Below are 14,926 nucleotides of genomic sequence, written 5' to 3' on the forward strand. Positions count from 1 at the left end.
ACCCCCATTCTCTGTCCACTGAGGCCCTTTCAAGTGACCACTGTTGTTGATTTAAATATGCTTCCATTGTTTCTTACATATTTTCATTTTTGTGGTTTTATATATATAATGGTAGCCTCTTCTATATATTATACAGCACCTAGTTCTTTTTCACTTAACACTATACCCAGGAGAATTTTCTAGATCAGTAGTTGGAGAGTATCCTCATTCTTTTCTTTACAGCTGTGTAGTGTTTTCTTGTGTGGCTTGTAGCCTAATTCACTTAGCCAGTTCCCTCCTGACCAGTTTTACCAGCACTGCAGGAGAGTGCCTGATCTTCCAGTCTCATCAACCATTCATCAGCCATGTGTTTTGCCAATCTGATGGATGAGAAATGGCATCTCAGCGTACTTTTTTTTTATTAACTCAAAAGTGAGGTTGACCACCTTTCCATAGAGCTATTTATTCATATCCTCTGTTGCCCCACCCCCTGCTTTCTGGTGGCTGGGTGGTTTTTTTCTTACTGGCTGTGGGAGCTTTTTGTAATATGAGTTGCAAATATTTCTTTCTAGTTTCTCATTTTTCTTTTTTTTTTTTTTTTTTTAAATTTTTTTAAATTTATTTATGATAGTCACAGAGAGAGAGAGAGAGAGAGGCAGAGACATAGGCAGAGGAAGAAGCAGGCTCCATGCACCGGGAGGCCGATGTGGGATTCGATCCCGGGTCTCCAGGATCGTGCCCTGGGCCAAAGGCAGGCGCCAAACCGCTGCGCCACCCAGGGATCCCTCATTTTTCTTTTTGCTTATGTTATTTTTACCACATAAAACTTAATCTGGGGTAGTTAAATTTATGAATCTTTTATGGCTTCTGGATTTTGAATCCTAGAAAACCCCAGACCATTGCAAGGTTACAAATCATATTTAAACATATACATACAGGGACCCCTGGGTGGCGCAGCGGTTTGGCGCCTGCCTTTGGCCCAGGGCGTGATCCTGGAGACCCGGGATCGAATCCCACGTCGGGCTCCTGGTGCATGGAGCCTGCTTCTCCTTCTGCCTGTGTCTCTGCCTCTCTGTCTCTCTCTGTGTGACTATCATAAATAAATAAATAAAATCTTAAAAACATATACATACAGACACCAGTTTAAAGATCAAACAGAATAATCCATTACAATAGCAAAAAAAAAATGGGAAGACATCTTATTCTTGTATATACAGTTTTGACATCATTAGAACTTACCTTGTTTCTTTTTAAACAGTTTTTTAAAAAAGAGTTTATTTATTTATTCATGAGAGACACAACAGAGCAAGGCAAAGACACAGGTTGAGAGAGAAGCAGGCTCCCTGCAAGGAGCACAATGCGGAACTTGATCCCAGACCCTGGGATCATGCCCTGGGCCAAAGGTAGATGCCCAACCGCTGAGCCACCCAGGCATCCCTTAATAGTTTTTTTTTTAAGGTAGGCTCCTTGCTGGGTTTGGAGCCCAACAACGGGGCTTGAACCCAGAACCCTGAGATCACGAGCTGAGCTGAGATCAAGTCAGATGCTCAGTGGTCTGAGTCTCCCAGGTGCCCCTCCCTTGTTTCTAAGTTATATCAATTTAATATGGTTCCAATAATACCAGGAGGTTTTGGTATCTCTTCTTAATTTAGACAAGTTGATTCTAGATGCATATGGAGATAGGCACAGCCAGGAAAACTCTTAAAAAGAAGATTAATGGGAGAAATTCTTCCAGACATTAAAACATTTATATAATCCCAGTAATTCTGTGGCATTGGCCCATGAATAGACTAATGGAAAAGAATTAGAAGTACAGAAATAGACCCAAAAGCATCTAGGAATGTATTATATGCTAGAGGTGTCCTCTCACAACAGAAAAACAGAAATACTGGTCAGTAAATGGCATGAGAACAACTGGACAGCCATCTAGAAAAAATTGAGGTTGCACTGATGCATGCTACCAGGATAAACTCTAAATGGATCAACAGTTTAAATGCAAAAAAAACAAAACAAACAAACAAACAAAAAAACACCATAAAGGTGCTAGATAACAGTATGGGAGAATTTATTCCTTTATCCTCATGGAAGGGTTTTTTTCTCGATGACTCAGTAGCAGGATTTCGTACCAAAGCCTAAATTCGTAAGCAGTGTCTCTCCCAGGCAGCTTTCCTCCTTTCTGTAGTGTGTGATTTCCCAGTTTTGTAAAAGGGCCAAAGGAGTTTCTGAAGTAGATTCCCAGAGTCACCGAGCAGTTGGGTCTTCCCTGTTAGAGATTCCTTCATTCAACTGCATAACATCCTTCCCTTTCCATGGAGACCTGTCACTTTCGGACGGGCTGTATTCGCCAAGAACTGGGTGACCGGTGAATGATCGGACAGCGGACAGCGTGTCTGCGGCGCCCGATCTGCAGGCCACGTCGGGGTGGTGGCACGGGGCAAGGGCGGGAGCGATGCGCCTCGGACGGACAGCTGGGACCCGGGTGGCACACCCCGCCTGGGGCCGCAGGGGCTGGGAGGGGTCGGAGCTGACTTTTCAGGGGTGGGCCTGGGTCGGATACAGAGAGGAGCTGGATTCACAAGAGGCCCAGGGTGAGCATGCCACGAGGGGGGGCAGGTTGTCTTCAAACTGTTTCTAGGGTGCTCTTGGAGACCGGGAGGCTGTTGCCCTTATTTCCCGTCTGCCACGAACAAAGCATCCTCCGTGCGGTGATGAGCGGGGACCCAACGCGGTCTGCCACGGGTATTACAAAGTTTAATCGGGAACCAGGTATAGAAGGGGTTGTCACCGCGCAAGCAAACATGATTCATGCTGCAAGCAGCCCGCAAACAGGAAATGCACCGCCAGAGGCCTGGTGAGCGCTGTAATTATCTGTCGCTGCAGGTGTTTCTGTCACCTCGAGATGGTGAGGCCTGCACAGCCCTGCCACCCAAGTAAACTTCAAAAGGAGCTGGATGAAGTCAGCATGTCAAGTTTTGGGTTTCTAGGAAGGATTCTGGAGACGAGTGTCTCTCCTGGATATTTTCCTTCCCAGAACACTGGAGCGCAAAGATGACAGGGCAGCTGCCAAGGCGACACACCTACGGGTTTCGGCATGCACACAGAAACAGAACGCTGACATTTCAAAACTTTATTATTATGGAAAAGATTGAGGATTGCCAGTAGCACCGAAAGCCCTGACATTTGGAGAGAAGACAATTAAAGGGAACAATTTAAAATGGACCCAAAGGACATTGGAGGGAGTGGGGTGGAATTAGAAGCCCGCAGTCCCACTAGAAGATTCAGATGGAGAACTCTGCAGAGCCTGTTTGTGTTATCCCAGCAGGAGAAGGCCAAGTTAGTGATTATTTCATTAGGAAAATATTTGCTACACCTATAATCTGGAAGTGATAAACAACATACCAGAGCAGAACATAACTCTCCAGGATTAAATACCAAACAGAATAACAAAGGGTTGACCCAGCTACAGGCCATTGGGATGAAGCTTCGTCCAGTTACCACATCAAAGACCCTTTAAGTAAGCCATACGCGGAAAAGAGAGGAATCGATTAGGACAGTGGTTTAGAGAGGCTTTATATAACCAAGAGAAAAAAAGAATTGCAAACAGACTAAGCTCAAGCTGGCCATGTCCTTACTGTGTTCATTTTGTTTCTTTCTGACTTGCCCCTGTCACTTGGTTAATCAAAAGATGTCCAAATGTTTGATGACACCCATCCTGAGCTATGTCAATCAGCTCAGTAGCTAATAAAAACTGGGCCCAGTTCAAGGAAGATGATGATGGGGAATGTCCGGCTCACTAAATGCATTTTCCAATTAGCTTGGCAATTGCTTTGTGAATCACTGGCTTAATGAACACACAAGCCAGGCAGATCAGGATGTGATCCAGGTAGGTGGAGGAAAGCCCTGATTCAACAAAGTGAAAAGAATAAATGATTTTATGAGGATGTGGATGGATTTTAGTCCAGCACGGCAGAGAAAAACAACGTGCAAAGCGTTGTGATAAAATGAAGTGTGAACCATGCTAATGGTAAGGGAAAAACTGTGCTAAATCCTGGGGTGGATGGGTCAATTACTTTTATACAATCATAGGTCACAGACGGCAAGGTTGGGAATGGATTTATTTGCAGAATCGAAATGAAAGCTTTTTCTCTTCTAATGAACATGCTTTGGGAGGTAATCACTGTACTAGGTAACCTGTCTCCCACTGTTCTCAGGCTGTTAGGAAACAGGTGTTTTTTGTTTGTTTGTGTGGTTTTTCTTAATAGACTTTATTGTTTAGAACAGTTCTGGGTGCACGGCAAACAAACAGAAAGTACTGAGAGTTCCATATACCCCTTTCCCCCCCAACACATGCATAAGCCTCTCCCCTCTCTGTATCCCCCAGCTGTGGATTTGTTACAATGGCCGAACCTCCACTGACAGGTCATTATCACCCAAAGTCCATTGTTTACATTGGAGTTCACTCTTGGTGTATATCCTGTGGGTCTGGACAAACGTATAGTGACATGATCCACCATTGCAGTATCATACAGAACACTATCTGCCCTAAAAATCTTCCACTGGGGTTTTCTAATTTAAAAAATGTATTTTGGAAAATGTTAAACATGTACAGAGGAAGAGAGAATAGTTATAATGAACCCCTCCCATGTACCTATTCCCAGCCTTCAGAAAGTACCAACCATGGCCAATCTCAAAGAGCCATCTTGAAAAGGCTATGGGAACATAGCTACAGGCAGACCAGTATTACATTTAAGGAAAGAGGATATTTTGAGGAAATTTCATCTCAGTAATTTTTAAGTGAACTGGTTGAATTATTTGGGGGATGATCATGTATTAATTACTAACTGTGCTGGGCACTTTGCAAACGACATACTTGCAACTCAGAGTATGGTCCGTGGACCAGCAGCATGGGCATCACCTGGGAGCTTACTGGCGATGAAGAACCTCCCACCCCACCCCAGACCCACTGAATCAGAGGCAGCAGTTGAACAAGATCCCTGCGTGATCTGTGTGTACATTACAAGTTAAGAAATACTGACTGCCTGACCCAGGGTGGACACTTAAAATAGCCTCCTAACAATCCTGCAACAACACTTCAAGGCAGATATAAACTTGCCCAATTTACAGATGAGATAACTGAGGCTCAGGTATATGATTTGGCCTTCCTGAGATCTCACAGATAATACATTTAGATCCGTCTGGCTTCAGAGTTGATGATTTTATCACTTATACCATGCAGCCACCCCACTAGGAAGCTCACTTTTGGGGCAACTCAGTAACAAAAAGAAAAAAAAAGAGATAGTATGTATTTACACAACATAAAACAACCAGCCACCTCGGCAACAACAGCAACAGAAAACCACACCGTCTGCTATCACACAAGCAATCACTTACTCCACTGAAAGAACTTTTCACTTTTCAATCCATTATTATGGCATCAGGTAGACAGCTCAATTATTTCAGGAAAAAAAAACTGGAGCAATTATCAGAGTAACTCCCTCTTGACAGTGACCGTCGACCCAAATATGAACCAAACTGCAACCACAGGCTCTCCTGGAACGAAAGGAAGATGTTACAGATCCGAAGAGCTGGGCAACGCATTTTAAAAATCAACCATACCGCTTTGACATCACTTGGCCAGAAAGGGTAGATGGTTGACCGCGATTTCACTTTCCATGCAGCTGGGTGGTCTGAGCCTATAGCTCTGGGCAAGAGCACTGCTTACGTAGAGAAGGGACCTTTCCATGCTGAGCACTGCTGGGCAATGCCACAGGTCCTTCTGTTTTCTGAGTAGCATTTTCAAAGGAATATTACAGGAAAAGGTAGAAAAAGCATAATCCTGGATCATACCCCCAGTTTAGCAGGGACTCATCAGATCTTGGGAGCTTCTCCCCTGTAATCCTGGGAGGAGATTAGGCCATTTTCTTCTCTTTCTGCTGTCCTATTGACTCTGGAGACCTGCATTAATGGATCAGCATGGCTACTTGGTTTTGCAATGAGTTGATTTGATGATTAATTAGCCAGTAGCAGGAACCTGATGAAGTTCTCAGCTCAGAGCCCCAGGGATCCGGTTCAGGGCAATCTGCCCTCACAAAAAAAAAAAAAAAAAAAAAAGACCAGGTGAAGAGGCATACAAACTGGCCTGCTGATAGACACCACAGGAGTTATTCTGATTGACTTGGCATTTTACAACCAACTGGCTCAACAAAGTTAACTGTCTTTGTGCACGAGATCAAATTCCTAGTGTTTGGATCACTTTATCCCACACTTTTTTTTTTAATCCCACATCCTTACAATTTCGTAATATTTTATGGCCAACCTCACCCTCATGCTAAAAAATATAATGAATAGTAAGAATTGAGTCCAAATAGGCCAAAAATCCTGGCCTCAGGTAAAATAGATAAGAATGAGAGTTATTTTAAGAATGCTTTTCTAGGGACGCCTGGGTGGCTCAACAGTTGGGTATCTGCCTTCAGCTTGGGGCGTGATCCTGGGATCCTGGATTGAGTCCCCCATTAGGCTCCCTGTGGCAAGCCTGCTTCTCCCTCTGCCTGTGTGTCTCTCATGAATAAATAAATACATCTTAAAAAAAAAAGAATGTTTTCCTAGGGGCACCTGGATGGCTCAGTCAGTGGCTCAAGTCACAATCCCAGGGTCCTAGGATTGAGCCCAGAGGCAGGCTCTCTGCTCAGTGGGGAGTGTGCTTCTCCCTCTCCTTCTGCCCCTCCCCCTACTCGTTCTTTCTCTTTCTCTCTCTGAAATAAATGATCTTTAAAATAAGAATGTTTTTCTATTTCAAGATTGCTTTGGCTATTCGGGATCTTTGTGGTTCCACACAAACTTTAGGATTGTTTGTTCTAGCTCTGTGAAAATGCTGCTGGCATTTTGGTTTTTTAAATTTTTTTTATTTTAAAGATTTTATTTATTTATTCATGATAGTCACACACACACACACACAGAGAGAGAGAGAGAGAGAGAGGCAGAGACACAGGCAGAGGGAGAAGCAGGCCCCATGCAGGGAGCCTGATGTGGGACTCGATCCAGGGTCTCCAGGACCGTACCCTGGGCCAAAGGCAGGCGCCAAACTGCTGCGCCACCCAGGGATCCCACTGCTGGCATTTTGATAGGGATTGCATTAAATGTGTAGGTTGCTTTGGGTAGTAGAGACATTTTTTTGGGGGACATTTTAACAATATTTGTTCTTCCAATCCATGAGCAAGGAATGTCTTTCCATTTCTTTGGGTCCTCTTCAATTTCTTTCACCAGTGTTTTATAGTTTTTAGAGCATAGTTCTTTTACCTCATTGGTTAAGTTTAATCCAAGGTATTTGATTATTTTTGGTGCAATTGTAAATGGGATTGTTTTGGTAATTTCTCTTTCTGCTGCTTCATTATTAGTATATAGAAATGCAACAGTACATTGGTTTTGTATCCTGTGACATTACTGAATTCATTTATTAGTTACAGTATTTGGTGAAGTCTTTAGGGGTTTCTATATATAGTATCATGTCATCTGCAAATAGTAAGTTTTACTTCTTCCTTACCAATTTGGATGCCTTTTATTTCTTTTTGTTGTTTGACTGCTGTGGCTAGGATTTCCAGTACTATGTTGAATAAAAGTGGCGAGAGTGCACATCCTTGTCTTGTTCCTGACCTTAGGGGAAAATCTCCCAAAAAAAGACCCCAAATATCCAAAGCAATCTTGAAAAAGAAAAAAACTGGAGGTATCACAATTCCAGACTTCAAGGTATATTACAAAGCTCTAGTCATCAAAACAGTATAGCACTGACACAAAAACAGACATATAGATTAATATAACAGAAAACCCAGAAATAAACCCATAATTATATAGTCAATTAATCTTTGACAAAGGAGGAAAGAATATGCAATGGGGAAAAACAGTCTCTTCAACAAATGGTGTTGGGAAAACTGGACAGGATGAAATTGGACCCCTTCCTTCTACCACACACAAAAATAAACTAAACGTGGGACATGAAGTCATAGAAATCCTAGAAGAAAGCACGAATAGTAATTTTGTCTGACATTGGTTGTAGCAGCATCCTTCTAGAATGGGTCTCCTGAGGCAAGGGAAATAAAAACAAAAATAAAGTATTGGGACTACGTCAAAATAAAAGGCTTCTGCTCAGTGAAGCAAACAATGAACAAAACTAAAATACAACATACTAAATGGGAGAAAATATTTGCAAATGACATATCTGATAAAGGGGTAGTCTTAAAAATATATAAAGAACTTATACAACTCAACACCCCAAGAAACAAATAATCCAATTAAAAATGGGCAAGACGTGGAAAGATATTTCTTAGAAGACCTACAGATGGTCAACAGGCACATGAAAAGTTGTTCCACATCACTCATCATCAGGGAAATACAAATCATAACCACAATGAGATATCACCTCATACAGGTCAGAATGGCTAAAATAAAAAACATAAAAAACAACAAGTGTTGCTGAGGATGTGGAGAAAAAGGAACCCTTGTGTACTACTGATGGGAATGCAAACTGATGCAGCCACTCTGGGAAACAGTATGGAGGTTCCTCAAAAAATTAAAAATAGAACTACTCTATGATAGAGTAGTCAAACTCCTGGGTATTTCCCCCCAAAATACAAAAACACTAATTCAAGGGGATACAGGCACCCCTATGTTTATGGCACCATTAGTTACAATAGCTACATTACAGAAGCAGCCCAAGGATCCATTGACAGATGAATCGATAAAGATGTGGTAGATATATACAATGGAATATTACCCATAAGAAGGATGAAATCTTGCCATTTGTACCAACATGGATGGAGCTAGCGAGTATAACGCCAAGTGAAATAAGTCAATCAGAGAAAGACAAATACCATGGGATTTCACTGATATGTGGAATCTGAGAAACAAATGAGCAAAGGAAAAAATGAGAGAGGGAAACAAAGAAACAGATTCTTAACTCTAGAGGACAAACCAATTGGTTACCAGAGGGGAGGGGGGGATGGGTAGAATAGGCAATGGGAATTAAAGAGCACACTTATTATGATGCACACGGAGTCCCGTATAGACCTGTCAAATCACTATATTGTACACCTGACACTCATAGAACACCGTACATTAACTATGCTGGAATTAAAATGAAAAACTTGGTAAGAAAAAATAAAGAAAAGTAACCATTTGAATTACAAAAAAAAAAAATAATTTTTTAAATTTTTTTTAAAGATTTTATTTATTTATTCATGATAGACAGAGAGAGAGAGAAGCAGAGACACAGGCAGAGGGAGAAGCAGGCTCCATGCACCGGGAGCCCGACGTGGGATTCGATCCCGGGTCTCCAGGATCGCGCCCTGGGCCAAAGACAGGCGCTAAACCGCTGCGCCACCCAAGGATCCAATAATGTTTTTTTAAACCATAAGAACATTTTAAAACGTTAAAACTGTATTGGAATGTTTCAATCACTACATTTTCCCTCTGAAACTTGCACAAAGATGCTGCTAATGTGTTTATCTACATGACCTCCTTCATCAGGTTAGGAGAGCGGCCATTATTTATCTGTCCTTTGCAGATGAGGAAACTGAGGTCAGGAGGGTGGAAGTTACCTGCTCTCCACCAGGAGGTGTCCAGCTAGCAATGGGCAGAGCCATGAGCAGATTCCCAACCATGAATGGGCCCTGGGGGCTGTGCATCTGCCACAGGTTGAAGAAATAGCCGGAGAGGAGCCACAGAAATTACCCCCTAAAAAAACCAAAGCAACTAAGCACGTGTTGGGATGATGATGATTATTATTATTATTATTATTTTTAAAGATTTATTTATTCAGAGAGAGCGAAAGAGAGGCAGAGACACAGGCAGAGAAAGAAGCAGACTCCACGCAGGGAGCCCGACGCGGGACTCAATCCGGGGTCTCCAGGATCACACCCCGGGCTGCAGGCGGCGCTAAACTGCTGCGCCACCGGGGCTGCTCAAGGGATTATTATTGTTTTTAAAGATTTTATTTATTTATTCATGAGAGACACACAGAGAGAGGCAGACACAGGCAGAGGGAGAAGCAGGCCCCCTGCAGGGAGCCCGTCGCAGGACTTGATCCCAGGACCCAGGGATCACAACCCAAGCCAAAGGCAGAGGCTCAACCACTGAGCCACCCAGGCGTCCCATGTGTTGGGATTATTAAAGCAGCTAGAGATACGTTTTCACTTTGGAAATGACAAATCACACACACAGGTTATTTGGTGCAAGGGGAAAACCGGGAGCTGTGAGTAGCGGCATTCACCATGCATCCTGCAGGCCTTCAGCCTTCGGGCAGGAACCCGTGATGGGGACGCAGAGCAATGGCCCTTGGGCGGGGGGGGGGGTGGTGGGCACACAGCAAGCTGTGGTTTCGCTTTCTCTCCCTCACTGCTCATACTCTTCCCCATCTAAGGAGAAGTGCAGAGTCTTCTCGAAGGCAGGAATCCCCCACTTTCTGAGTGGGGGGGGGGCTGGGGTACTGTTAGCCATATCTCAAGAAGGAGGGTGTTCATTAGCTTGCAGTGTCTCCTAGCCCCAAATCAGGCGCCTCTATCCTTGAAGTCATTTTTTCAAAGAGCACGTCCTACGGGGCCTGAGTCTGGCTCTGTGCAAGTGCTGCTCTCCAGTCGAGAACTAGCTGCTCTTTGTTGAAAGAAGTTCAGTTTGTGAAAAGTGGACAGATTTCAACAGTCCAGGGGAGAAGAGGTGAGGGATCCAGATTAATCTCAGCCGTTGAACCCTCATGGGTTGACTTCTGCTAGCCCCTTCTGGTCTTAGCCTGATTTTGAGTCATTATTTTCTGACGTGGCAGGCTATAGAATGCCCTGTAAAGCTCTCTTACCCACCACCAGTGAGTCCTGGGGAGTTGGGCTCCAGGGCAGCTGGGCTCCAGTTTGGATTTTATCTCCCCAGGAATGACCCGTAGATATCATGGAGATAACAATCACAGTCAGCCTGGGAAATAAATTCCACACAGGCACCAATTATATTTGAAAGGCCCCAACTGCTGGAGGCCAGACTATTTAATCTATAGTTAAGGAAGGGATTTCTGGAATTTTCTGTGAGCCTTCCGGGCCTCCTGCATCTCATCCCTCTCACTAGGTAAAAGAATGGAAAAAGGAGATGCTAGCTTGGGATAGAACATATGGGAAAATCAGCACATGAGAGAAAGAGAGCCTTTCATAATATTTAATCTAAGGATAAGAGTTTAAACTTACCCTGAAAACTGATAATTGTAAGTTTGTAGGAGGAAACGATGTCCTTGCTCTAAATATTTATATCACACACTTCAAGATCCCAGAGAAACTTCTGGTTTGCACCTTGTAGCGGGTGGATGGATGCCTGGAAGAACTATAGGGGGAGTTTGTGCACAGGGTGGAAAATGGGGCTGGAGAATTCTGTGAAATTCCTTCAAGCAAAAGGAAAACTGGAGATGCCAGTCCATTTTCTTAAGGGAACTGTAGTGTTTAAAGTACAAGGTTATAGAGATGGGAGAACAAATTAATGGTTGCCACAGATTAGGGACGGTGGGGGGTAGGGTAAGGGGCAGGGGAGTGTGACTATAGAGGGATACACCAGGGAGATCTTTGTGGTGACGGAATAGCTTTTTATCTTGATTGGGGTGGGGGGGTCACACAAATCTACACATGTAATAAAAAATACAACTATATACATGCATTCTACCTATGTCAATTTTCTGGGCTTTCTATGGTACTATAATTACATGTGATGTAATCATTATGGGAGATTGGGTGAAGGGCAATGACCTGTGAATCTATCCTTATTTCAAAATAGAAAGTCTAGGGGCTCCTGGGTGGCTCAGTCGGTTAAATGCCTGCCTTTGGCTCAGGTCATGATCTCAGGGTCCTGGGATCGAGCCTCAGATTGGGCTCCCTAGTCATCGGGGAGTCTGCTTCTCCTTCTCTCTCTGCCCCTCCTCCCCATTTCTGTTCTCTCTCTCTCTGTCTCAAAAAACTAAAATCTTTAAAAATAAAAATTCTAAAAAATATGAGTACACTTCTGCATTTTTAAGTGACCTAGAAAAACTTTCATGTATCCCATTTTTCTTTTGAGAGAAGGCCAGCCCCATACACCATAACTCCTTGACTGTTGAGAATTAGAACTACAGACTTAAGAAATAACTTTTTCTTTTCTTCATTGGGGGAAAAAAAGTCAGAGAATTAATGTGCCCTTCTTTTATTTTACTCTACAGATCTGATGTTTCAAATGGAGGCTCTTTGATTGGTGGTAATGGCTTGAGCAGACTGGGAAGATTCTATATCTGACTAGGCCAGCTCTTCTCCCTGCCATGGAAAAAAAAAGCAGAAACATGTTAAATTCCTTTCATGCCTTCTCTGTGAACAAAAGCAGAAGGGTAGGAAAGGAGGGAGAGGGCAGGCCAGGGGGGTGTGGGGTCTCGTGGTTCTCAAATGAGAGGCTCCTTTCAGTTTTGAGGGAGCTATGCTTCTGGGTTGACAAGCATGGAGAAACTGCCCCAGGAGGTCAGGGACTTGGAACAGTAACAGTTCAGCTAGCCTTGGACAGGGGGTGGTTTGTGTTGAAGGTAGAAATGTGACCCAGCCTCTTCTCCCTACTTTCCCAAATAGACCAGAAGAGGAGATGGACAGAGCCTGAGCCCTTCAGTGGGAACAGGTGGTTGTAATAGGCAGGTTATAAAGGGACTTGGCATGAGAGCACCTGCTGCAGGCTGTCAGTTTCCTGACACACTCTCTCTCCCAGAGGCCCCATCTTGGCCTTCCTAGATTCCACACAGCTCACTAAAACTTCTTGCGTGCATCTCATCTGGCCCATGCAACCAAATGCTTGACTATAAGCTGTCTCATCTTATTCTCTTATGTTGAGTCCCAGGGCTGCTGGGTTCAAATCCTAGTTCCATAACTTACTAGCTATGTGATCTTGGGTGAGTTATCTTAAACCTCTCTGATCCTCAGTTTGCTCATCTGTTAAATAGGGATAATACCTGCCTTACAGGGTTTGTCAAGTGACTGGCCCCTAACAGGTGCTTAGCAAGTGTCAACTTCTCTTTGCTGTTTCCCATGGGGATGGCACATGTTTCACTAGCCTGGAATCTCTTTAGGAGAGCTTCCTTCTCTTCTTCCCCGTCCCTGACCCTAGCACCTAGCATATGGTTGGGCACATAGCACAGTGTTAATGAGCCCTTGTTGGCTAGGTTGAATGGAACTTTCCTGGCTACCTCAGTGATCCAGATGGAGACCCAGAAATGGGCACAAGGTAATATCAATATTCTGTTTCAAAGATATGAAGGTAACATGCTGAATTCTTTACTTCCTTGATATATCATTTCAGTAAAAACTGTCTATGTGCTAAGGCCTGCCTTTAGTGCAAATATAATTTCATAATTTATAGTTTAAAATATAAAAAAATATAATTTTTAGACAATTATGTAGCTCAGGTAAAATTAAAGCCATTGCTCAAGTATTTTGACAAAATAGCATCTTGATCAGTTCATCAGAAGTGGATGAAGAAAAGAAATCAACTAGACTGACATGCTCCTTACCAGAGAATTCAGAAGGTTCTTAAGTATAGCAAAAGAATTTGAAATTGACCCAGTCACTTCTATACTCCATTGTCTTGGGACCACACCTTAGTCTGCAGTCATTTTTAATGAGGGGAAGAGGAATGGATCAGGAAATGAAGACCAGAGATACTGTCTCAGATCTAGTCATTCATTCACTCATTCAGGCAACAAATATTTACTGAGTGCCTGCCATGATCCTGCCCTGTACAAAATTTACTATCAGCAGCTGTGTGACTTTTGTGAAGTCACTTCATCTCTCTGGGTCTCATGCTCCCCATTTGTCAAATGGTAACAAATGAGAAGTCTAGGAAGGAGTGCAGGGGCCAGAGTCTGGCAGACTGTTAATGTCCTCTACTGTTGTCCTCTATGTAATGGCCATGTGAATAGCTTGTGATCATTTGAAAATTATGTCCAAAGTCTATTTCAAGGGGTGCCTGGGTGGCTTAGTCAGTTAAGCATCTGCCTTCAGTTCAGGTCATGATCTCAGGGTCCTGGGGTCAAGCCCCACATCAGGCTCCCTGGTCAGCGGGGAATCTGCTTCTCCCTCTCCCTCTCCTTCTGCCCCTCACCCCCACTTGTGCTCCCTCTCTCTCTCAAATAAATAAAATCTTTTTTTAAAAAAGTCTATTTCAAGGGGGCTAAGGATCATCTGCCTATCTTATTTTCCTTCCTTACCTGTTGGCAAGCCAAGACCAGAGTGAGCATGAAGGACAGAGAGCTCTGTTAGACTGGGCTGAAGCATTATAGTGAATAGCACTCCACTTCCTGTTCTCAAATGGGTCGGATTTCAGGCATGGTTCTTGTTATGGGTTGAATCAGGTCCCCCCAAAACATATGTTGAAGCCTTAACCCTGGGTACCTATGAATGTGACCTTATGGAAATAGGGTGTTTGCAGATGTAAGATGTTAAGATGAGGTCATTACGGTGGGCCTTATTCCAACATGACTAATGTCCTTTATAAGAAGAAGGAACTTTGAACACTGATACAGACACAGAGAGAATGTCATCGGAAGACACACACACAGATGCAGAGGGAAGATGCTAGAGGAAGATGGAGGCAGAGATTGAAGCCGTGCAGGCAAAAGCCAGGAAACGCCTGAGGCTACCAGAAGCTGGAAGAGGCAAGGAAGGATCTTACCCTAGATGCTTCCGAGGAAGCATGCCCCTGCCACACCTTGATTTCAAGCTCTAGCTTCTGGAACTGTGAGAAAAAAAATCTTAATGTTTTAAGCCACCCTGCTTGTGGTAATATGTTACAGAAGTCCTAGGAAACGAATACAGTCCCCAAACAAAACACAGCTCCACTCTCCATGTAGTCATGGTGACTTACCTTTTCTAAAAGAACCCACGTGAAAATGATACCTTGATCCCAGGGCCTAAAAATGTGG

General features: G+C 43.5%; 1 protein-coding gene across 10 annotated transcripts in view; it reads right to left on the minus strand.

The window, feature by feature from the left end:
* Positions 1–871: 871 nt before the first annotated feature.
* The window catches only part of LOC144309022 (P2R1A-PPP2R2A-interacting phosphatase regulator 1-like), an 82,547-nt gene continuing 68,492 nt past the window's right edge, over positions 872–14,926 (minus strand). For 8 of the 10 annotated variants that reach the window (XM_077890063.1, XM_077890058.1, XM_077890057.1 and 5 more), the window contains one exon: positions 872–1,069. In XM_077890063.1, coding sequence (XP_077746189.1) covers positions 887–1,069 — 183 coding nt within the window. In that variant the 3' untranslated portion in view covers positions 872–886. Of the gene's footprint in view, positions 1,070–12,158; positions 12,282–14,676; positions 14,740–14,926 lie in introns of those variants that run through there. The other 2 variants (XM_077890059.1, XM_077890064.1) reach the window with 2 other exon arrangements.

Source organism: Canis aureus, chromosome X, assembly GCF_053574225.1.
Source record: "Canis aureus isolate CA01 chromosome X, VMU_Caureus_v.1.0, whole genome shotgun sequence".
NCBI lineage: Eukaryota > Metazoa > Chordata > Mammalia > Carnivora > Canidae > Canis > Canis aureus.